The sequence below is a fragment of the Alosa pseudoharengus genome, unplaced genomic scaffold, assembly GCF_046254945.1.
Source record: "Alosa pseudoharengus isolate Yale_2024_CS ecotype anadromous, Long Island Sound unplaced genomic scaffold, YU_APseudo_1.1 YU_APseudo_1.1_scf_12, whole genome shotgun sequence".
In the NCBI taxonomy this organism is placed as follows: domain Eukaryota; kingdom Metazoa; phylum Chordata; class Actinopteri; order Clupeiformes; family Clupeidae; genus Alosa; species Alosa pseudoharengus.
Genome location: NW_027468587.1, coordinates 5,500,596 through 5,523,780, shown reverse-complemented (window position 1 = coordinate 5,523,780; position 23,185 = coordinate 5,500,596). Strand labels below are relative to the sequence as shown.

Here is a 23,185-nt window from a genome sequence, read left to right as displayed (position 1 = left end):
GCTGTGTTGTCATAATTGTTGTGTTGAGTGAATATATGAAGCACTTCGCTCTTTCTGTTTGAAATATCAATATCGTATCGATATCGTATATCGCCAAACAGCCCCAAAATATCGGGATATCAGTTTTGGTCCATATCGCCCAGCCCTACTTGTAAGTAAACTACCAGTGCTTTTTCAAAGTTCTCAATGTCTCGTTTTAAATGTCAGGGCCCTCGGAAGTCTACCAATGAAGTGTGGAGATACATTGAGCCTCGTAAATGGTGTAAAACAGTGATTTATTTGCATGGCTAGCCCGATGCCGAAGCACCACAATTGAAAAAGCTGTTGGTAGCATCGGCTAACTAGCGCCAGATTTTGAAGTGCAGGGGACAAGCCGAGATGGGCTATGAGACATACGTTCACACTCGGTATCATGTTTCAATACACTTTGGGTCAATATCACACCGGAATTCTCCTTTAATCTAATAATGGAGCAACGTGAATGCAGGACCAGATGAACCAACTTCTGACTTGAACCGAACGTAACCCCATGCAGACACACACACGCGCACAGCACCACTTTGCTCTCTCTCTCTCTCTCTCTCGCAACAGGACTTGTCACCGCTGAAGTCAAATTATGTTAGGTGCTTCTATATCAACTGCTAACTGACAGAAAATAAAAAAACAAAAGTTTAGCGATCAGGAATTTGTTGTCCATTTGAAGAATGTAATCGATTTTCGGACGTGCACAGACACGGAGTGCATTGTAGTTTCCGTTTCTAGTTTCTAAGTGTTCATTAATTACGTGAAAGATGCTTCATATCAAAACAGCGATCAAACATCAAATTTATCATGACGTATTGTCACAAACACTTACTCCAATTAGAAAATCAAAACCAAAATCATGTAAGTAAAGATTATGTTAAAGTGTTGTTATCTCTGACGCCTGTATAAGGGGGTGGAGGATGTGATATTTTTGACCTGATACATTTGCCTAAATAAAAGGCCTTAAATTGGAAGTATTTTAGCTTTGATTTTCTTTTGACGCTTCAAGGTAGATCTTGCCTTTGTTCAGGGCGAGGTTAGGGATCTTGGGCTCAAAAAGGTTGGTGACCACTGGCCTACATGTATCTGCACTCGCCTATTATTCAAACTCATAGGCAAAGTGAAACTAACTTCATCGTGAACTCATAGTCAATGGCAAAACAGTTCTCAGCTATTTACTTTCACTATTGACTGACAAGGGGTTACCATCAAAAACGTCAGAATAAAACAACATTTACCCCAATAATGTTTGAGTTACTGAATAAAAATCCTATGGATAGCAGAGGAGTTGTTTGGGACTGCTTAGGGGCTGCTAAGGGCTGCTTACACCTTGTGATCAGCTTGCTTTATATGCATCTTTTGCTATTTCTTGGTTAGTGGCATAATGATTTTTAGAGGGTGTGTAAGATACCGATTTTTGGATCATGCGCCAGACCACACCTTATGTTGTTAGTTAGTTAGTTAGTTAGTTAGATAGATAGATAGATAGATAGATAGATAGATAGATACAGTAGGGGCAGAGATAGATAGTTAGATAGATAGATAGATAGATAGATAGATAGATAGATAGTTAGCAGCCGTGGCCTACTGTTTAGCACTTCTGACTTCTAACCGGAGGGTTGCCAGTTCAAACCCCGACCACTAGGGATGGCTGAAGTGCACTTGAGCAAGACACCTAACCCCTCACTGCTCCCCAAGCGCCGCTGTTGTTGCAGGCAGCTCACTGCGCCGGGATTAGTGTGTGCTTTACCTCACTGTGTGTTCACTGTGTGCTCAGTGTGTTTCACTAATTCACGGATTGACCTCCGTGAAGCTGGCCCCCCATGTTACTCAAAAATGATTAAAAACACTGCTATTCGTTTGTGCTACGTTTGTGCCGGTTTGTGCCGTAAAAATTATCGTTTGTGCTGTTAAGGGTTTTAAGTAATTAAACTTTACATTTTTCTGACCAGTGACGTCACTCAGCCCCCCATACTTGTCCAAATTTCCCCAAAATAGTCTCAATCGTTTGTGCTACGTTTGTGCTCGTTTGTGCCGTTAAAAGTAACATTTGTGCTACTATGTTTTTTAAGATATTCCACGTTATTTGTTACACGTGTGACGTCACTCAGCCCCCCATCAATGTCGAAATCTTTCCAAAATGGTCTCAATCGTTTGTGCTAGGTTTGTGCTGATTTGTGCCGTTAAAATAAACATTTGTGCTACTATGTTATTATGGTTTATTTATTACTCGCGTGACGTCACCAGCCCCTCGTCAATGTCCAAAACTCACCAAAATTGTCTCAATCGTTTGTGCTATGTTTGTGCTGATTTGTGCCGTTAAAAATAACATTTGTGTAGCTATGTTTTTAAAGTTATCACGCTTTGTTACAGGTGTGACGTCATCCAGCCCCTTATCAGTGTCCAAATCTCCTCAAAATAGTTGTGATGGCTTTGGCTACGTGCGTGTTGATTTGTGCCATTTAAAGAAACGTGTGTGTACTATGCAGAAGTTGCTCAGCAGTTGTAGCGTAGGCCTATGCTAGACATCACCCAGCAGCGCCCCCCCCCCCCTTATCAATGCCCAATCGTAGTCCTAATCGTTTGTGCTGATTGCGCTGTTAAAAAAAGAAACAAAAGGAAAAAAGAAACATTTGTGCTATATCGTGCTGACCTTAACCGAGAAAAGAAAAGACGTGCTACTATTTACGTGGCTGTTTGTGCTGCCAAAGGTTCTATAGTAGCCTACACCAGCTGCTTGTGCATAACGTCAGAATTACTGCAACCACTACCAGAATAAACCTGCTGGCCATTACTCAGCTGTGGAGAAACACCACTCCATTCTCCGGCCAGTAGCGTCTGCAGGTGTGCACAGCAGTGTGCGTAGGCCTACTATCACGCAGCTACGGAGTGGGCTACGAGAGACTTACGAGAGATAATTTCCCCTGTGTGTGTATATTCACTCCAAGTTAGCCTACCATAACTCATCACTGCACTGTAGCCTATATTCTCTAAGATAAACAAATGTATTCTTCAATAACTGTATGCATCAGAATTACAGTGGATTGTGCACACAAGCAGCACTTAGGCTTTGTTGCTGACCCAAGTCTCCAAGGCCACCGTGGATATATGAAACTTTGCAAACAGCAAAGGAAGGAGGCAGCAAAGCTAGGAGTTATTTTAGATGGACAAGAAGGTAGGCTAAATTGGTATGTTTGTCAAAATAATGTTTAAACATTAAAGTCATACGACAGTAGGCTATACTAAAACTAAAGGTACATTTGTAGCCTTTTTAGCACTTTATAAAGTTGACTAAATTATTAGGCTACTCTTTAGCTATAAACCTAAGAAACAGCTTCCTTGCACTTGTGTTTTCTGCTCAGATCAGGAGAAACATTTGGTAGGCTACAGTTTGGGACGATTTGGCCAGTGTGTGTGAGACTGATGTCATGCGCATAGCAGATAGAACTTGGTAGGCTAATGTAAAAATATAGTTACAGAAAACACATTGATGGGCTGGGCATCACGTGTAATAAACATAGGAGAAATTTCGGCGCAATCAGCACAAACGATTGGGTAGGCTATAGGCCTAGGTTTGGACATTGATGGAGGGGCTGGGTGATGAGCTAGGCTACAATTGCTGGACAAGGCCGCTGGACAATTTACATAGTAGCCTACCCTACAAACGTTTATTTAAATGGCACAAATCAGCGGCGATTTTGAGGAGATTTGGACACTGATGATGGGCTGAATGACGTCACACATGTAACAAAGCGTGTTAACTTAAAAAACATAGCTGCACAAATGTTATTTTTAACGACACAAATCAGCACAAACATAGCACAAACGATTGAGACCATTTTGGTGAGTTTTGGACATTGATGGGGGGCTGGTGACCTCACGCGAGTAAAAAATAAACCATAATAACTTAGAAAACATAGTAGCACAAATGTTTATTTTAACGGCACAAATCAGCACAAACCTAGCACAAACGATTGAGACCATTTTGGAAAGATTTCGACATTGATGGGGGGCTGAGTGACGTCACACGTGTAACAAATAACGTGGAATATCTTAAAAAACATAGTAGCACAAATGTTACTTTTAACGGCACAAATGAGCACAAACGTAGCACAAACGATTGAGACTATTTTGGGGAAATTTGGACAAGTATGGGGGGCTGAGTGACGTCACTGGCCAGAAAAATGTAAAGTTTAATTACTTAAAACCCTTAACAGCACAAACGATAATTTTTACGGCACAAACCGGCACAAACGTAGCACAAACGAATAGCAGTGTTTTTAATCATTTTTGAGCAACATGGGGGGCCAGCTTCACAGAGGTCACGGATTGGGATAAATTTCCCTTACGGGATCAAAAGAGTATATATACTTACTTAGATAGATAGATATGAGATACTTTATTGATCCCCAAGGGATTATTCTAAGCCTTGTGTCACACTTTCCACCTGAATCCACCCTGGCTTTCCACCCTGAATCTTTTTCAACATGTATGTAAGGCCTATGGTAGAGCTTGAAAGCAATTTTAACCATTTAGCAAACTGAAGAAAGAAACTCTATTTTCACATAATAGTGTCCCAATCTAACAAAACAACAAAACGTATTTAGTGTGCTCTTGTGATAGTTTTGGGACTTTCAAGAGGGCTTTAAAGACTCATACAGTACTGTATGTTCACCTTACATTTAATTAATTAATTCTCTTTCAGAGTTATGGTTGGTATGTTTATGGTGGTGTTAATTTAAAACGGATCATTTTGTCATTGTTGATATTTAATATTGTTGTTGGTATTATTGTTATTATATGCTTAAATTCAGGCTTTTCAACAATATTTTGTTTTATGTTATTAACTGTAATGATTATGTTCATATTCTATAAGGTGCTTTGGACAAAAGGGTCTGCAAAATACCATATTAATAACCATAAAGATGACAAAAACCACTGAATTCCATAATTCAAATTTGTTGGCTGGCTGTTTTTCATGTGAATATTTTTGAGTCTTCAACCACCAGATGTCAGTACATATTTGGTAATCATTTCTTACGCTGTCTGTTGTCTGGGATTTATGGGATGTTGACAGAGCAATTTTTTGAAGACCTTTGCCTCCATGATATCAGTGTAAGTGTTACCGTAAGTCCATGTACCATATCTAGAAGTGTGTTTCCCTTTTCCTGTTGATGTCTTTTATGTCAAAAAACATTGGCGTACTGTTGTCGATTTTGTTCTTGGAAGTCTGACGGTGACTACTTGATTTTGTTTAGTTAGATATGTAAATGTATAACCGAATCAGGGAAGACCAAGGATTAGTTCCCTTATACCCAACTTCCTGAATGGATCTGCACATCTCATTGACTGTGTTTACTGTGTTATTTCTTTCAGCTGCTGGTAAGAGAAAATGTTTTAATATTCAAAGTCTTAAGAAGAGAAAACATACATTTACAGTCAAAATGGTCATTCTGTGACATACTGTAAAGATATCAAGAGAAGATAATTGATAAGCTATACATGTTAAAACATGTGTATACATCAACCATGCTAAACACATGCTTATATCACAGTATTGTTATGCTGAATACTGTATGTATATCCTTTTAAGGTTAAGGATTTAGGATATGTTGTTTTCTCTAAAAACTTCCCTACTTGCGCACCGACTAATCATTGCATAGAAGTCTTGAAGCTGCATTGCATCAAACATGATAGATTCATTCTTCCCTTTGTTCCCTCAGGCTTGTGCTCATGCCAAAATGAGTTACTGCTGAATGGGCCTCTGGATGGAGCAGTAGGAGGGAGTGTGGTGTTCAGCCTCATCAACCCTCCATCTGCACCACCTACAAGAATCACCTGGACGTCTCCCACCAATAAAGACATATTCACTGATGGAGTGGGGATACATCCTGATTATGCTGGTAGAGTCTCTGTGAACAACGTCTCAGCTTCACTGGAGCTCAGGAGCCTGACTCTCAATGACACTGGGGAGTACACTGTGAACATCACTGTATCCAGCAGTGGTGTAGAACTTTTTGGGAAAACCTCACTGGCAGTGTTTGGTAAGAGTCCTATCTCTCCCTTACCCTGGTTAAAATTGGTGAATGTGAAACTGATGAATGTAGCAATCCACAAACATTTACAAATGTATAGAGTGTTATTCCCATTTACTTATCTGCTCAACATTTGAGTAGAACATGTATTATTATGAGCCCATTAGACATTGTTCGGTCCCCAGCCCCTACATGTACCACTATATAGTACATATAGTTCAACCTTGATTACAACATGTTCAAGTCACACAATCTTATGGTAACTGGGTGAAGCAGGCCTGTGATAAGCAAAATAATAATTTGTCCTTATTGTGCACCAAGATGGGATATGCAGTATCAAGCATGAATTTGTTTACAATCCTTTTTGAATACAGAATGCACATCAGTAAACATCTTTACAGTGCAACAGTGCAACTCTTAATTCAACTTCAACACACATAAATCCTTTAGCATTTTAAGCATTCACTAAGTGTAACACCCAACCAGGTCAGTGTAAACAGGTACGAAAAAACAATGCAGGTGATGGTCAATCAGAAATGTTTGTGCTGGCTGAAAACCGTTCCAGGAAGTGTGTGGCATAGGCAACTGATGTGCACTCCGTATCCAAAAAGCCTTGTAAACAAATGCATGCTTTTGAAGTATTCATAATGAAACATGCAACATGACAATTTAGTCTTGTCACTTGATCCAACAAAGTATTCCACGTTTGTAGGATAGCTCTTGCAACCTAAAATATCACATCTGTTTGCTTAGTCACATATGGGTGCATAAAGAGCACTTGGTGAATATTAACATATAATGCTGAAATCAGAGTCTTTGTCAAGAGGTTAAAGAAGGTTTATTATGCATTGTGAATGTATGTAGTCATTGCTATACAGTATTATAATGCTTTATGAATATTGGGTTCATAGAAGGTGTCATCATGTTCTTCTCTCATAACATAGTATGCAATCACTCACTTGTTCTATATGTTTTATCATTGTGAAAGGGTCAATTTTGTGTGTCTTGTCTTTTTAATCCACTCAGAAATAATATCTTGCATTGTCATTAAATCCTGATGGGCTTCACACTTTATAGCAGGTAAAAGTTAATCAGACATGGTATAATAAAACATATTCTGTATGACCTCCTTACAGAGAGAATATCTACATCTCCCATCATAAGCACTGGGGGCACCCTCATAGCGGGCATCAGCTCTGTCAACTTGACCTGTGATGCCCAGGGCACCATCATCACCAGAGAGTGGACAACGGATGGAAAACCTCTGTCTGCTAGCAACAGCACCACCTTCCATGAGGAGAACAGAACACTGTCCATCAGCCCAGTAGAGAAGGAGGACAATGGGCAGTACACATGCACAGTCAGCAATCCTATCAGCTCTGTTAGTGAGAACCACAACCTTGGGGTCAATTGTGAGTATTTTTGAATTACTTGATTTGAGCTACTAACTCATTTGATATCAGTTATTGCATTTAATGGAATATATTTCATAGCCTGGCCACGCCCACCTAGACCTCCTTTCAGGGAGATATTAGTCTGGAACATCATAATTCACTAACATTTCTTTCAAACCCCAAAACGGTCAGGCCAATCTGTGACGAAAACAATTTTAATCGAAAGAATGTGTACATTTATTTACAGCAGACATACGCACATTGTTTGACTGACTGCTGAATCTGTTTCTTGTCAGTTTCCCAATTGTGAATCCCCAGACTCAATCCATAAGGTGAATGAGTCTGGTTTTAACCAGGCTATATATTCCATCGTGTGATAGAGGATCTATGTGGCACATTTGCAGCACTTTAGTCCTGGGCCCGGTTTCCTGATAAGGATGGACACACGCACTCACGAGGGTTTTGTTTGGTTTTCGTTTGGTTTTTCCGACTGTTTCCGAACATGCTCGTAGCGTGAACGCGCGTGCACTGCTCTTAAGGCGCTCTTAAGGGGAGCTGTCCACGTTAATAGTTCTGAAATATCCTCTGATTTGATGGTGATGTCAGGTGACTGCACGTCACAGCTAGGCGTACCGTCTAAACTTCGGATCTACACATTAATTCACATCAATACGAAAATAGAAAAACTTTGACATCTGCATGTTCACATCCCAAGTAGGCTATATACCACACACAGACATAAATAATTGTAATTATTTCAAATTAGATTGTTGCACCGTTTATGTTTGTGAAACAAGACAAAGATAAGAAAGAGTTTGAGTAAGAAAGAGAGGAATGTAGGCAACATATAAGCCTAGGCTTAGATTTTGACGCAGGACAAATTAAACCACGTTCCTTTCTCTGCTTTTTCTTCATACGGCTAATAATTAGATAGCCTACACTTACACAAAGATAATGCCAAACTATTCTGGCAGCGTCTCGTTTATAACTTGCATTTTTGTCTGTTTTTAATCACATTATTATGCCCATTAAATGTATGCTGCACGCTAAAATCTAATTCATCACAAGTAAGTACAATAAAAAATGGGAACTTAGTTGGATGATTATATTCTAAGTTGTAATTCCCCTGTATGTCCTCTTGGTGACCTCTATGAGAAGTACCTGTTAAGACGCTCTTAGCCAGTAATGAGAACTCTACTACTATTTTTACGACGCTCTTAAGTTACGATGGTTTCGGGAAACAGTTGGCAAATGTTAAGACGTCCGTAAGAGGGACTTTACGACGCTTATGCTTACGATGCTTTCGGGAAACTGGGCCCAGGTCTCTTCCCAATGAAGTGTGGCACTTTATACAAATATATATAAACTAGAGGTGCAGTGTTGTATGTGCAGTACATCAAACATAGACTGTATTTTAAATATTAGAGCTGGTGGACAATGGTTACAAATGTATATAATATCCAATACAGTAACTTCATTTATTTTAATTATACCTGCTTGTATTCCTAATGTGCTATTGATCATGTCTTTTTTAGATGGGCCAGAGGAGATTGTTATTATTGGCACAAAAGCAGTAGATACTGGCAATTTCATTCATTTGACCTGTGTTGCTAAGTCCATTCCTGAGAGCATCTACACTTGGGCATTTAATGGGACAGAAATATCCGGAGCTTCATACATTAAAGAGCAGAGTGGACATGAAGACAGTGGGAAGTACACCTGCACTGCTAGGAACAGCATCACCAATCTCAGTCAAAATACAGATGTCGATGTGTCAGTCACAGGTAAAGTCTCTTAGGGCCTCTCCAAAGCTTAAACTTGACACCTAGATTACACTCCCTTGCTAGGTCTGGAACCAACCAAGTTAAGATCATAAATGCCTTATTCCAAACGAAATAGGTCTTTCTTTGTCTTTTAATTAATGATGAAATGCAAACTTTGTATACTCATACAATACATGAAAATGAAAAACATGTGATTTCCACATAAGCATAAAGTAAAATGTAGCAAATAGGTCTTTGACAAACCTCTTTGGTGAACTAAGATTTCTAAGATGTCAAAAGGTAAACAACTAAGTTAAGGCCATGTGTGCTGTTTTACCTCCGGGTATCCCATATAATGCTAAATTAATAATTTATTCAAGAATATATCATATACTGTAGGCTATACGAATTCAAGTTGTCTCTATAAATAGCATAGAGTCCAAAGTTTGACAAAGGTAGTTGGTTAGCATGATTGGTTGATTGGATGATTAATGGATATCAACACAGAACATAGCTGTGTCTTTAGGTTAAAACAGGTATTTTTCACATCATGTTGCTTTTTTTAGGTCATTGTTGTAACTATTTTCATTGAATTCCAAGACAGCCCCAATAACGTTTGCTAGTAGTACAGACCAATTGATTGCTTATTGAATCGCTTATTTTGCAGTATATATTTTTAATGAATTAATATTGCTTTGTAGAAATCCGCTTTCACTTTGATTTTTGGGATTTTTATAAATGATTCTATAAAGACCAAATTAAATTGACCAAGATTCCATTTATAAAAGTAGTAAAAGGGGAAATATCCAAATGCGGTGAATACTTACACTGTATCTGAATTGATTGTACTGCTTTGAAATTAACTATCTGAACGTCTCCCAGATTCTTTTTTTACTCTCATATTGTGTCTAAAAATATATATTGTATTCTGCTATTATGCCTCATATACTCTCATATTGTGTGTAAAAATATATATTGTATTCTGCTATTATGCCTCACAGATCAGAAGGAAGTGAATAGCTTGTCCGCTGGAGCCATAGCTGGAATAGCAGTGGCATGTTTGGTTTTTGGTTTGGCAGTTGGGGCTGGAGGTTCTTTCTTTGCAATGAGAAAAAGGTGAGTAAGGGTAAGAGTTGGCCCAAGTAATTGCACTTAATTTCAAAGAGAATATGGAGAGATATATAAAGAGAAAAGATTGTTTTGTCTATCTCTCTTTCTCTCTCTCGTGTGTGTGTGTGTGTGTGTGTGTGTGGGTAGGAATGTCTCTGGAAATTCTAGAAAAAAAGGTTTGCATTTCTTTTTTCTAGTCTTTTCTCTCTAGTCTAATAGGTCAAATACAATGCAGACTTGTACAATACATGTAATCCAAGTGAAACTAGTAACTCTTGTCATTTTTTGCTCAGATGCCCAGGACAGTCCATTTGCCCCCCCGCCCAGAAGTAATGTAAGTAAACAGTAAACACTACACTATCAAATCTTTGTGATTTCCAATCAATGATTTTATACACATTACAATCATGCATTGTTATGCGGATTAGGTTTAAAATGTCATCTCTTACTTTACCCAATAGGATGCTGCTTCGCATGTCTATGTAAACAGGAGAGTTGCTCAAGAATTAAACATGAGGACAAATTCAGGTATTTCAAAATATTTTAAGGCTGTCAAGCAATACAGTAAAAGAGTTGCAAAAGAGTTGTCCATATTTTCCGTATTTTATTTTTTGTTTATTTTGGTTTAGTCATATCAAATAAACATACAAGTTAAAATAAATGTATGCCATTTCAGTGAAGTGATGCCATCTTCTGTTGTTTCAGGCACTGTTGCTCCAAATGATCCTATTTATGACAGACGTTTGTCTTACAAAACTGTGAGTAAACACCACATTTCAGCATACTGCACTTTTTAGCGCCTGTGTACTTTTGCGTTCATTCATTATTCTTTTTTGGTAGTGAAATGGAAAATGGAAAAACAAGTGGTATATGACTTTTTGAAGTTCTATAGTCACTTGCTAAGTGAAAAGTATCCTGTATTTTCAGCTATTTCAGGGATTACAAAGACAATGTGGTCCGTGTACTTCTGTGTTCATTCATTATTCTATTTTGGAAGGAAAATGAAAACAAGTGGTATGTGGACCTATATGACTTTTTCAAGTTATAGTCACTGGCTAAATGAAAATGATCCTGTATTTTCTCCTATTTCAGGGATTAGGCTACAAACACAATGTTGACTTAATGAATGGATAATGTGAAATGCAATAAAGAAAGCATTCTTACAGGGGGCCTACACCAGCGTAAGTGAAGTGTTCCGTTCTCAACGCATATGCTGCAGCACTTAGCTTGATAGTGGCGCGTAGGCCTACCTTTGTAAAAAACAAACAAACAAAAATAATAGTCTTTTTGGCGTCGCAAACGGGACACTTCAGTTTTGTGCCTGGTGTAGCCCCCTATAACAATGTTATTTGGACAGTAGGCTACCTAAAAGGTCTGATCTAGATTTTATTAAACAATGGTTCCTTTGGTCGCCTGCGGTCATATATTTTCATTGGGTTGGACCAGTCTAGAGATGTTTAAACACAGAATACACTCGGGGTTGGCCGTAGGCTAATAGCCTACTTCTGTTTGCTGACGAAACGTCAAGTTCCAACTGCGCATCATGAGATGAGCCTATTATTAAGTCAACTTTAAGATGAGATAGCCATTCATTAAGTCAACATTGTCTTTGTAATCCCTGAAATAGGTCAAAATACAACATCATTTTCATTTAGCAAGTGACTATAGAACTTCAAAATATATACCACTTCCATTCCATTTCCCATTTCACTTCCAAATGAATGATAGCAAAAGTACACAGACGTTTTAGTAATGCATTTGACAATAGTATGGACCAATTGAAATCAAATGGAGCAGTAATCGTAGGACCACCTACAATTTAAAAGATGTACTTTTTTGATTGAGTTCTAAAATGTATCTTTTCTTTGTTTTCCCTTAAAGGATCCAATTGATGAGCCTTTGTATGTAAACTAGTATAATATGACCACTTCATGGACTAGCCACATACCACGTGAAGAAAATAAAGAATGCTTCCCAAGTCCTTCCCCTTTTCCTGCAACTCCTTTTAAACTGAACATTTAATTGTAATTGAGAAATATTCACAGATTTTATTTTTCTATTGAGTGTCTTATGTTCTTTCATATTTATTTACACAAAGAACGTTCCTGCCCTTCCCACACATCCAGGAAATGATAATAAAAGGGAATGACAGTCAAAGGTAGGCTACTGGGCAATGAAATGAGTGTACGGGTTGATTATTAACTGACATTAGACCATTAGTTTCTTCTATGTAATATCCTTGGACTGGATATTTGTAATGTCCCTGTGGGGTAATTTGGTTCACAGAAAACGATATGAGATAGTATTTAGGACATAACACACATATTCAAAATGTAAAATCACATTTGTTTGTAATATGTCACAAGTTTGTAATATGTTCCAATTTAAATGTAAACATAAGCAATGATAAACAAATGCAAGTTGATCTATAATTTGTTAAGAAACCCAAAAGCTGATGGGACAAATGATGTTAGGTATCTGTTAGACCTGGCCCGCTTACCACCTCCCTGATGGCAGGAGGCAAAACTCTGAGTGGAGTGGGTGGTGTGTGTGCCTCTGCCTGCCCAATGCTGTCCAGGTTAGTGCTAGTGATCTTCTGGCAGAGAGTACAATTGTACAGAGTCAAATTTTTTTTGTCACTCAGTTGCCAAACCAGCATATGATAGCAAAAGTCAAAACTGATTCAATAAAAGAAGAGTAAAACATTTTGAGAAGTGATTTGTCAACATTGAATCTCTTCAGCTTCCTCAAAAAGAGCTGTCTCTGATGGGCCTTTCTGAATATGGAGTCAATTTGTGGCATCAAAGGTCAGTGTATCATCTAAGATGGTGCCCAACTACTTGTATTGGCTTACTGTCTCCAGATAGATAGATATGTCAAAGAACAATAGTGCTACCCCCTGTTGTGCACCAGTGGTACTTACCAGCCTCAGAGAAGCAGTCTTTGTGTGAGGTAGCCTGTTATCCCAAACACCAGGAGTGAGTCCAACTTCATCACTGTCAGCTTGTCTCTCTGTAGGATGGGTTGGATAGTTAAAGGTGCTAGAGAAATCAAAGAGAATCTCACTGCAGTATTGACCTTGCCCAAATGAGAGTACACCCTATGCAGCAAATATGATGGTATATTCCACTTCTCCTGGTACTGCAGTGGGAGGAAACAACAACTAATTTCTCAACTCAAAGTTGTCAATTATTGTACATATTATTAAAATTATTTTAAATAATTTTTTAGTGTTTTAATGAAAAATGTAGTTGGAGCAGAGACACACATGGTTGTGTGTTGCATGATTGTGGGTCTACATCGTAGAAACAAATGCACATGTCAGTCCATACTGCACCAAACGGTGTTCATTGCAGAATACCGGGGACCCTATAGACTTATAAGACTGGATGCTTTTTGCTAATTGTGCCGAGTTACAAATTCTGAGTCTGCCTTGATAATTATTCTACTTTGTCTTTTATTACTTTTTTACTACTTTTGCCTTTGTTTTTGCTTACTAATTATTCTTTATTTTTAAATGATTTTACCTTGTGTTTTATGTTTTCTTTTTATTATGATCTTTACCTTTTAACTATTCTTTGACTATATTGCCCTTCTATGTTTTTATTTGTTATTATTGTTTGGTTTTGTTTATGTAAAGCACATTGAATGACCTCTGTGTATGAAATGCGCTATATAAATAAACTTGACTTGACTTGACTTGGACGTGTGATGCATAAAACAATCCAAACTAGACTTTCTAATTTCTCTCTGCCTTGATCATGATTGTCTGCAATACATGTCCACAAGAGTTCCATCTAGTGGCATGATACAGTTATTAAATTCAATTTGTAAAGGTTGCCCTTCGTGAAAGAAAGACCAAGAAAGGCTTTAGCTCGGATGGTCAAGCAACGGACACCAGAGAGCTAAAGAAATAAACAAATAAACAGACACTTTGACATAATTCATTGACATACTGTAAGTTAACGCCTCACATGATGGGGGAAGGTTTTCAGGGGTGAGTTTTACACAAGCTCCAACAATGGCAACTTCCTTAAACTTGTTAAGTTGTTTAGGATAATGTGAAGGACCAGAAAATGGTTGAGAAGGAGTGTCAAGTTTCAATAGGCCTACTCTCAAACAGAGCACGACATTAACTCATAAAGGCCCAGGTCTTATTCACAAGAACAGATATAAGGAATGAGAAAGAACTAAAGAGCAATGGCCTATCAAAACATGCCTGGTCAAGGCCACGATTGTCTGTTGATGTGAGTGGTCAGTACAGAGGCCTGCAGTCAAGAATACTGAAAAACACTGACAAGGCTCTGTGTGTGCATTGCCCAGCAGAGTTCAATAAAGTTGCTGTTGTTTTTTTTTTCCAGTAAAATGAGTAGATAAATAGTATTTATTGTCTCATAGGGATAATAATTTCCACACATCTTCTTTCATGTTCCTTAGCACAACAAAACATTGACACATCAAGTAGGAGAGATGATCAGACAGTACCAAGCCTAATTTAATTCAAAAATTAGATATTTCATATAGATTCATTAGATATAAAGTGAAATATTTCACATTTACAGCTCATGAAAACCGAAAATGAGTATCTCAAAATATTACAATAAAGAGGTTATAATAGAGAAATGTCGGTTTCTTGAGCTCTTAGTCTGGTTAAGTAAACACAACCACAATCATGGGAAAGACTGCAGACTTGATAGTTGTGCAGAAGGCACTCATTGACACCCTCCACTAGGAGGGTAAGCCACAGAAGGTTAGCAGGGTGCTGTATGAAAAGCATATTCATGGAAAGTTGACTCGAATGGAAAAGTGTGTGCAAGCAACAAGGATGGAGGACAGCAGCCTTGAGAGAATTAAGCAAAGTCGATTCAGAAACTTCACAAGGAGTGGACTGAGGCTGGAGTCTGCATCAAGAGCCACCACCCAGGTAAAAAAGTAGTATACTTTAGGGTGTTAGAAATATGATTAAAGTACATGAAGTATAAAGCAAGTATGCTTACACATTTTGTACTTTATGTAAAGTATGTTTAATGTGTACTTTTAGAAAGTATACTTCAAAGTAGATGTTATTAAGTTCAACTTCAGTGTACTAAAATTAAATATACTTATTGTGCAATATTCAAAGTGTTTTTGTAATGTACTTTTTAAAAGTGTACTTTGTTGTTAGTGTATTTTACATGGTAAAGAAGTTTATTTAGTTTAAGAGTATTAAATTGCTAATACTTAGAGTTGTAATATAGTGTACTTATGGAAAGTATATTTTTTGGTAGGCCTAATACATTGTTTGTATAGTTTCATAGTCATAGTATTAAGTTCAACTTCAGTGTACTAAAATTAAATATACTTATTGTGCAATATTCAAAGTGTTTTTGTAATGTAGTTTTTAAAAGTGTACTTTGTTGTTAGTGTATTTTAAATTGTAAAGAAGTTTATTTAGTTTAAGTGTATTAAATTGCTAATACTTAGAGTTGTAATATAGTGTACTTATGGAAAGTATATTTTTTTGGTAGGCCTAATACATTGTTTGTATAGTTTCATAGTCATCTCACCTTTAATAAAATATTAATGTGTGTAGCTTTTAGGCCTGATATGTCAGCCGCATGGATGGCAATGTGCAATAACCTAGCCTAGAGACATACTGATCTATCAGTTTTGGTCATCAAATAATATTTTTTCTTTTGTTGATTTTGTGTCTTAGTAAGGTAGTAGCCTATACATTTATGATGTAGTAGAGGTTGTGAGAGGATGAATGTGGCATTTTGTTAAATTTATAGGCAACACAGTTAAATGTATAGGCAGTCCAGTTGACCAATAACATGGCTGTTTGAATTTGAAATGGAGTGGGCGGATCTGTGCAGCTTTCGAGCAAAACGTGGTGTGAGCAAACATTAACGTTATTTCATACAGTCTATGCTTGTAACTTTATTTGCAAGACAGATGGACTGTAGAGACCAGAAAATGCATACGTTTACGGTCCGTATAAGGTTACAGGTTTGTCTAAATTAAAGATACCATAAATTCTAGTCATGCCAGAGACATTGGTCCTACAGAGCCAGAAGGACTCGTCATATGAGATAACAAGGACTGAAGCCAGTTGGATCTAAAGTGCCAAGTTATTCGTTATCAGGTGAGTCCCAAAGCATATTGTTAAATGATTCTGATGTAGCTTACTCTTTATGACCTTCGGTAGTCTTTGGAGAAGTTAAATTGATGGCTTAGCAATCTTTCAAGAGTTTGTTTTTATCCTTGCTAGTACAAGCTAGCAATGCCAGATCACGTTAGCTAATTTAGCTAACGTTAACGTCATATACGTCGACCAGATCCCTATCAAGAAGAAAACTACATTAGCCTGCTTTGTGTTTGTGGGATTATTGACAAGCGTTGGCTAGCACTAACGTTAGACAAACTATGATGGAAGAAAGTGTGTTCTTTATTAAGCAACGTTTGCCTAAAGTTCACCAATGTTCTTTAATATTATGTGTGGTGTATGCTAAGTTAACTCACAGAAAGGAGGATAGTGATAGGCTAGTCACACTTCACACTTCACATTCATTAGGCATGCTAATGACATTGTAGCTGTTTTTTTCTTTAATCGTGGAGACATCTTTTAAAATGAGTCTACAGGACAAATTACATGCATTTTATGAAGTAGAACGTTTTTTTCCACCATTGATATTAGAGGGGGAATTAAACCTGGTGTTCAACTAAGTTAGTGCTATGAAGCTTAGGCTACATCATTGATATTATGCCTTGGTTTATGCGATAGATTTAGTTTTTTTTAAATTATTTGTGTTTGACAGAGCATTCAAGTTCATTTTATGGTAGTGTTTGTAATTTACCTAGTTTTAATCTGTAGCCTCTATGTTTTTTCAGAAACCGAGATGTCTGAACGCCTCAAATAATCAGCAGTAAAGGTAAATATTCTTCATCCAGGACCTTATCCCATTACTCTTAAAGCATAACTCAAGCCAAAATGCAACCTAGGGTCTTTTTGTGAATGTACCTGAGTCAAACTTTCGTTTGAAAGCATAATTAAGTCAGAAGCGCCACCATTAAGCTTGACTGTATTGTCGTTTCTGGGTCAAATGCCATTTTGAATGGGAGTCGTAGGGGCAGAACTATTTTGATACATGATGATTTTGATTCATGCATCAAAATAGTAGGCTAGTGCCCCTACGACTCCCATTTAAAATGCCATTTGACCCGAAAACGATAATACGGTTGTATTGGAAACAAAGGAATCTAAGGTAATCAAATGCAGAAAACAGGGTGGTTGCACTCATATCGGTGCCAAGGTGCTCAACGCTTTAAGGAAAGACTACCTGGCCAGGTCTACCCATACCAGGATGGCAAACAGATGGTGTCAATACCTATTTGACCTATAAAAAGTAAATGTCAAATAGGTACAGATAATCTGTATTAATCTCATCATTGCCAATGGATTTCTGTGTAAAATATTGTTTATCTTGTAAAATGTTTTCCATCTTCTTTCTGTTCACAGACAACAGAGACAAATTCTCTAATACCAAGGTCAATGCATTTGACGGCTGTCCAGCCCTGGGTTGCCACCGAAAACTTTATGCATCTTGGACTGGAAGATGGTGTGCTAGTAAGGAAGCTAGCTACCACAGCTTTTGCCACCACATCTCAGTATTGGGAGGGAAGTTCACTCACTGCACAACTCTACCAGCTGTACCTTTCCTCCTCAGCCATGATCCGTAACCACCATGGTTTTCTTTCTGGGCCAGAAGACTTTGCAAACAAATAAGCAATAAATGATCATGCATTACACATTTAGCCATGTTAGACTGTTAAGTTGTTGGCTGTAGGCTGGGTGTCCAGTAAACAATTTAAAGCTTAGAGGGCAAATTCTCTCACCTAGGAGGGTGAACAACTTTTGTTTTTCATGAAATCTGCATTTTGAATTGATGGTCTACCAATGAGGCTGTAGAGTATCGCGACACAATAGTGGCAAAAAGCACTTGCGCGATGAAACATGCATTCGGGTGTATTATATTATATATTATTTCACACACGTAGATATTAAATGTGTGCGCGCAAATTCTCTCTGCGCGTGCGCACTCAGAGGAAACTGCTCCCCAAGCATGGAAAAAAATGCTGCGAGCGAGGAGGAATCTGACCAGCGCTCCAAACAGCCACTCGAAAAATCTATGCATGTGAAATAATATAATACGGCCAAATGCATGTTTTATTGCGTTACCACATCCAACTTGAAAAGATATGCTCAAGAGATCCTTAACTTTCAGAAAAATGTTTTACTTTTGTTATGGATGAATATTATGTTTTGTTTTCATTCATGTCAATAAAATGTTTTTCTCATAATCAAAGTGTAATTTGTCATGTAACAGAATAGGTAGGAGAGTACTAATAGTACAATTTTAAAGCACACTAATATTATACTTAAATTGCATGCCTTTATAATGCTTAAAGTATCTTAAGACTATACTTTTATTAACATAACTGCAAACTTTCAAGGCACTTATTGTAGTCAGGAAGTACATTTGAAGTTAATTTAAAATATTACAGAAGCATGCCAAATGAATAGAAATGAGGATGATAAGAGTATTCAAAATACACTACTACACTATTATTAGTTATATTGTAATGCCTTTTAAGTACATTTCCAATACACTTGGGATGTTACAAAATTGTACTGCGACTGTGTTTCGAATGCTCATAAAATATATTTTTCTATAATGTACTTAAGAACACTTTAAGTTTGAAAAAAGTTGTTCCATTTTAGCACACTAATTACACTCAAAGTATAGTCAAGTTGGTATTAAGTTGCACTTAATACATAATTCAATACACTTAATTACACTTGGATTTGATGAAAAAAGTACAAACGGTACTTAGTACACTTTCAAAAAGTATACTTTTAATAGTTTTTTTTTTTACCTGGGCATGCACAGACGTGTCCAGGACATGGGCTACGAGTGGCATATTCCTAGTGTCAAGCCACTCCTGAATCAGAGACCAGGTTAGAGTGTCTTACCTGGGCTAGGAAGAGACAGAACTGGACCTTAGCTCAGTGGTCCAAACTCCTCTTTTTACATAAAAAACAGAATTTGCATTTCATTTTGATATCAGGGTCCAATCAATGTCCCAAGAGTCTGGAGGAAAAGTGGAGAGGCACAGAATCCGAGTTGCTTGATGTCCAGTTTGATGTTTCCACAGTCAGTGATGATTTGTGGTGCCATGTCATTTACTGGTGTTGGTCCACTGTGTTTTATCAAGTCCAGAGTTAATAGCCTTCTACCAGGAGATTTTACAGTAGTGCACTGCATGCTTCCATCTGCTGACAAGCTGTTTGTTTTCATGAAACCATAATGAAGATTACAACAACAAATGGCTTGATATGCTTCACTTTCTATCTAATGAATCTAGAATATATGAAAGATCCACTTTTTGAACCCACATGCAACAGGAGGGCCTTAATACATCTGGGCCCAGGGGCCCGAAAGTTCATAATCCGTCCATGGCTGTCAGTAGCGTGAATACCCAACCAAAGAACCAAAAGCAACAGAAACAAAAATCACAGAGAAAATAACCTTTGTTGGCTAAAAACAGCATCACTTACAGAACAGCCTTCATGAGCATTTAACTAGGGTTATCAAGCGGGCACCTTTCTTCATTGTTGTTTTGTTGAATTAGATTTTTCAACATGCAGTTACATGTAATACAATAGATGTAATATCTTGCGGAGCAAGATACTTCATCAGGAGCCACTTCCAGGAACCCAGATCGCACGAGGGGGGGTCAAAAAAAAGGGGGGGGGGGGTCAAAAAAAACCTTTATGCAGACCAGAGGCAGCGACTGTTTCATTGAAATATATGGCCATAGCTCAGAATTTCACCACATATCAGGGCCGTAGTCACCATAAACTTTGGGGGGGACGTGCCCCCCCCCAATATTCAGATGTGACCAAAATGTCCCCCCCCCCAATATTCGGACATACAAAAAAATAAAGAAAAAACGCTATAGGCTACTACAGGAAACCAACAAGTCCCGCCATCTGAAATACAATCAAACGTAAATAACACACAAATTAGTGACCTATTCATGGTTTCAGAGAGTACACTGTGAATGGTTTGTCCTGGAGGTTTTGCGTTTATCGTTTGAGGCGTGCGCTATCAAAAGCTTCCTGCACCCGACTGCGGTGGAGGCTGTCAACAATATCGCAAAAGATACCGGTACAATTAGGGGTTTGCACCGACGTCACGTTCTGGCCGGTAACTATGGTAACCGATCACGCGCGGCCATATTGGCGATACTCAGTGAATGAAGTACAATGGAGTGTTATGCACTTTGGATATCTTACGTGATTGTAGCCATGTCTAAACAACAGAAAAGCTCATCAAAATGCGTCTAAGATGCAAAGGCAAGTACCAAGTTCAACCACAAGCGCCCCCCTTCCTCTGATAACTTCTGGCATTATTGTCCCTTCTACCTGTTTTTTTAATAACTTTTGGAAGTCAATACCTACACCAGATGTTTTTCTCAGTCTGACCTATTTGTACAACCTAAAACATGGCAATAATTAACCATTTTCCTTGACGATGTTAGGGATTTACTTCAGTGCCTAATGCTTTCTAATGAGGCGAGTAGGCCCTATCTCCAATATGGCGATGTCCAGATCTGATGACACGCCGTGCAAACCCTTAATTCTCACAAAACTTGTTGGAAAGGTGTAGCACTGTCTAAGGAAACCCCATTCATTTTTGAAGCTGATCAGACTTAAAGGTAACTTTGAAGCATTTTCCGTATTGTAGCCTATTTTCTCGCAATGATGGCGAAAGTGAATAGTGTCCTTTCATTTGAATTTGTGCGTGCCTGTGTCATTCATTTCTTTCACATGTCTTACAACATAAATAATGCTTCAATATGCTAGTAGTAATGTCAGAAATGAACCGGTTTATAAGCCTCTTAGAAATGGCTGTTGCATCTTGCATGTTACATTTAGATGCGCACTCAATCGCGCATCCATGCAGGCAAAACGTAGCACTCAAATGTGGCGACGGCACAAAAGTTGAAAAAACTTTTACAATGGCGGTGATAGCCTACAGTTAATGTGAATCGCGGACATTAACCAAAGAAAGGAATTTCCACCTCCATTTACCAAATAAAGGCTGTGTTTCTACATTTTAACACAAAATTTAATTTCTGTCAGAAACCAGCCTATAATGCATAGGGTAACTTGAGGTGAGTCAGACAGAAGAGGGACATGTCTTAGTAGCCTATATTGAATCCCATCCCTTTCAAACAACCTTAAAATTGTGTGATTAGCCGCCAGAATAATAAAATCAAAATACAAAATATGACTGGGCTAGGTCCTATGAGTAAGCATTCAGTGTAATATAGTTATCAAAGATACTCTAGTTTGTATTTTCTTTTAAAATATACATTTTGGAGACAAATGGAGTCATACCACAGGTCTATATCCAGGGATGGGTTATTGAATGGGCCTACTGGGCCCAAGAGCTCGGGGGGCCCTGAAGCCTAAGACTGTGTGAAGTTGCTTCTCCGCCCTTTTCTTCTATTTCCACAAAACTCACGTCGTCATAATATAAAGGGTCTTTTTTTTAAAAAAATTTAAAGTCTTCCGGGGAAGTATGCCCCCGGGCCCCCCTATCTTAACAGGGGAGGTTTTTTTTGCATCTATGCCCAGGGGTTCATAATCCATCTGTGCCTATGTCCGTCAAAAGTTTGGTATATCCTAATTGACTGACTTAACTAATGACTTGTTTGTGATTTTAATAATATTTTTGCATTGCAGGAAATGTATTGAAATTCTGTTATTGTAATTCACACCGCACCACAGATTTGGTCCCCCCCAATGTTGACATCATGGCTACGGCCTTGCCACATATGCTAAGATCTTGGTTCTGTAGAATTTTGGGCACGGTTTCATGATCCTCAAAGCCTTCTGACCATTTCGATACATTTTTAGCATTTTTTGTCAGCATTCCAGTCTGGAGAAAATCAACCTTATATCAGGTGTGCGCCTGTTATTTATTCTGCTGCTGTTGGCTATGAGTCTGACAGATGGAACGCCTCATTTTGCGCCCATAGACATGAACTATGACGAAGTGTCTTGCTCCGTCTATGTACAATCTTTGGTTCTAGCTAGTGGATGTTTGAGGAGACAGCAGGTCCTGGAATTCGGGCTGCAGGAGATGAGTACTGTCAGACAGAATGGATTCTGCCTTCTTTAGCACCTACGCCCATTTGCCTGCAAGAAGGTGTAGGATCACTGGAGAGTTGGCTATCAGCGTCCAATAAAACATAAGCATACAGTCATGGGTCTAGGATGTAACTGAGACCGTCATCCTGCTTTGGCATGATAATTATCTGCTGTAGGAACCCCTGTGTGTGTTCTGTGGTGGATTTCTATGACTTAAAGCAGGGATCCCCAACCTTTTATGTAAACATTTTTACAATGTCTTAAAATAATTATTATAAGATTAAAATATTTGTACAACAATGTTAAGCTTTAATACATCCTTATGTTATAAACTATGTAACCTGTGTGTAAAATGTGTAAAAAAAACCATATAATTGTTTAAACGCATCATAGGCTATGTCACATCCTTGCGGCCCTTTGACTCTGCCGTGGCTTGAGTGGACAAGCAAGCGATGGTGTCAAACTCCCTAAAAAGTAAAACAGATCAATTTAATAATCAATTAAATGCTTGGACGAATGTTTGCCTTCACCTAGTCTGAAAAGCCAGCCCAAACTTAGCGGCGCCCACAAAATTTGCGGTCGGGAAATTCGGTCTGGAATTGTTCCGTAGACAAGCCTCTATGAAAACTTGAGAATCGTGCGAACCAATCAAATCAT

The 23,185-nt window shown here is 38.2% G+C and overlaps 1 protein-coding gene across 1 annotated transcript; it reads left to right on the top strand.

The window, feature by feature from the left end:
* Positions 1-754: 754 nt before the first annotated feature.
* On the top strand, positions 755-13,452 carry LOC143118761 (cell adhesion molecule CEACAM6-like). The gene is made up of 10 exons (XM_076279854.1): positions 755-885; positions 5,748-6,068; positions 7,196-7,471; positions 8,989-9,237; positions 10,218-10,332; positions 10,474-10,502; positions 10,620-10,660; positions 10,788-10,854; positions 11,032-11,084; positions 12,208-13,452. Exons 1-10 carry the CDS (start codon positions 792-794, stop codon positions 12,238-12,240), a joined length of 1,278 nt encoding a protein of 425 aa, XP_076135969.1. The 5' UTR covers positions 755-791; the 3' UTR covers positions 12,241-13,452.
* The last annotated feature ends 9,733 nt before the right edge of the window (positions 13,453-23,185 follow it).

Coding starts and splice junctions, on each gene's coding strand:
- LOC143118761 (XM_076279854.1), top strand. CDS start 792: ATGCTTCATATCAAAACAGCGATCAAACATCAAATTTATCATGACGTA. Junction 10,661..10,787: donor CCCCCCCGCCCAGAAGTAAT/GTAAGTAAACAG, acceptor TTTACCCAATAG/GATGCTGCTTCGCATGTCTA. Junction 11,085..12,207: donor GACGTTTGTCTTACAAAACT/GTGAGTAAACAC, acceptor TTTCCCTTAAAG/GATCCAATTGATGAGCCTTT.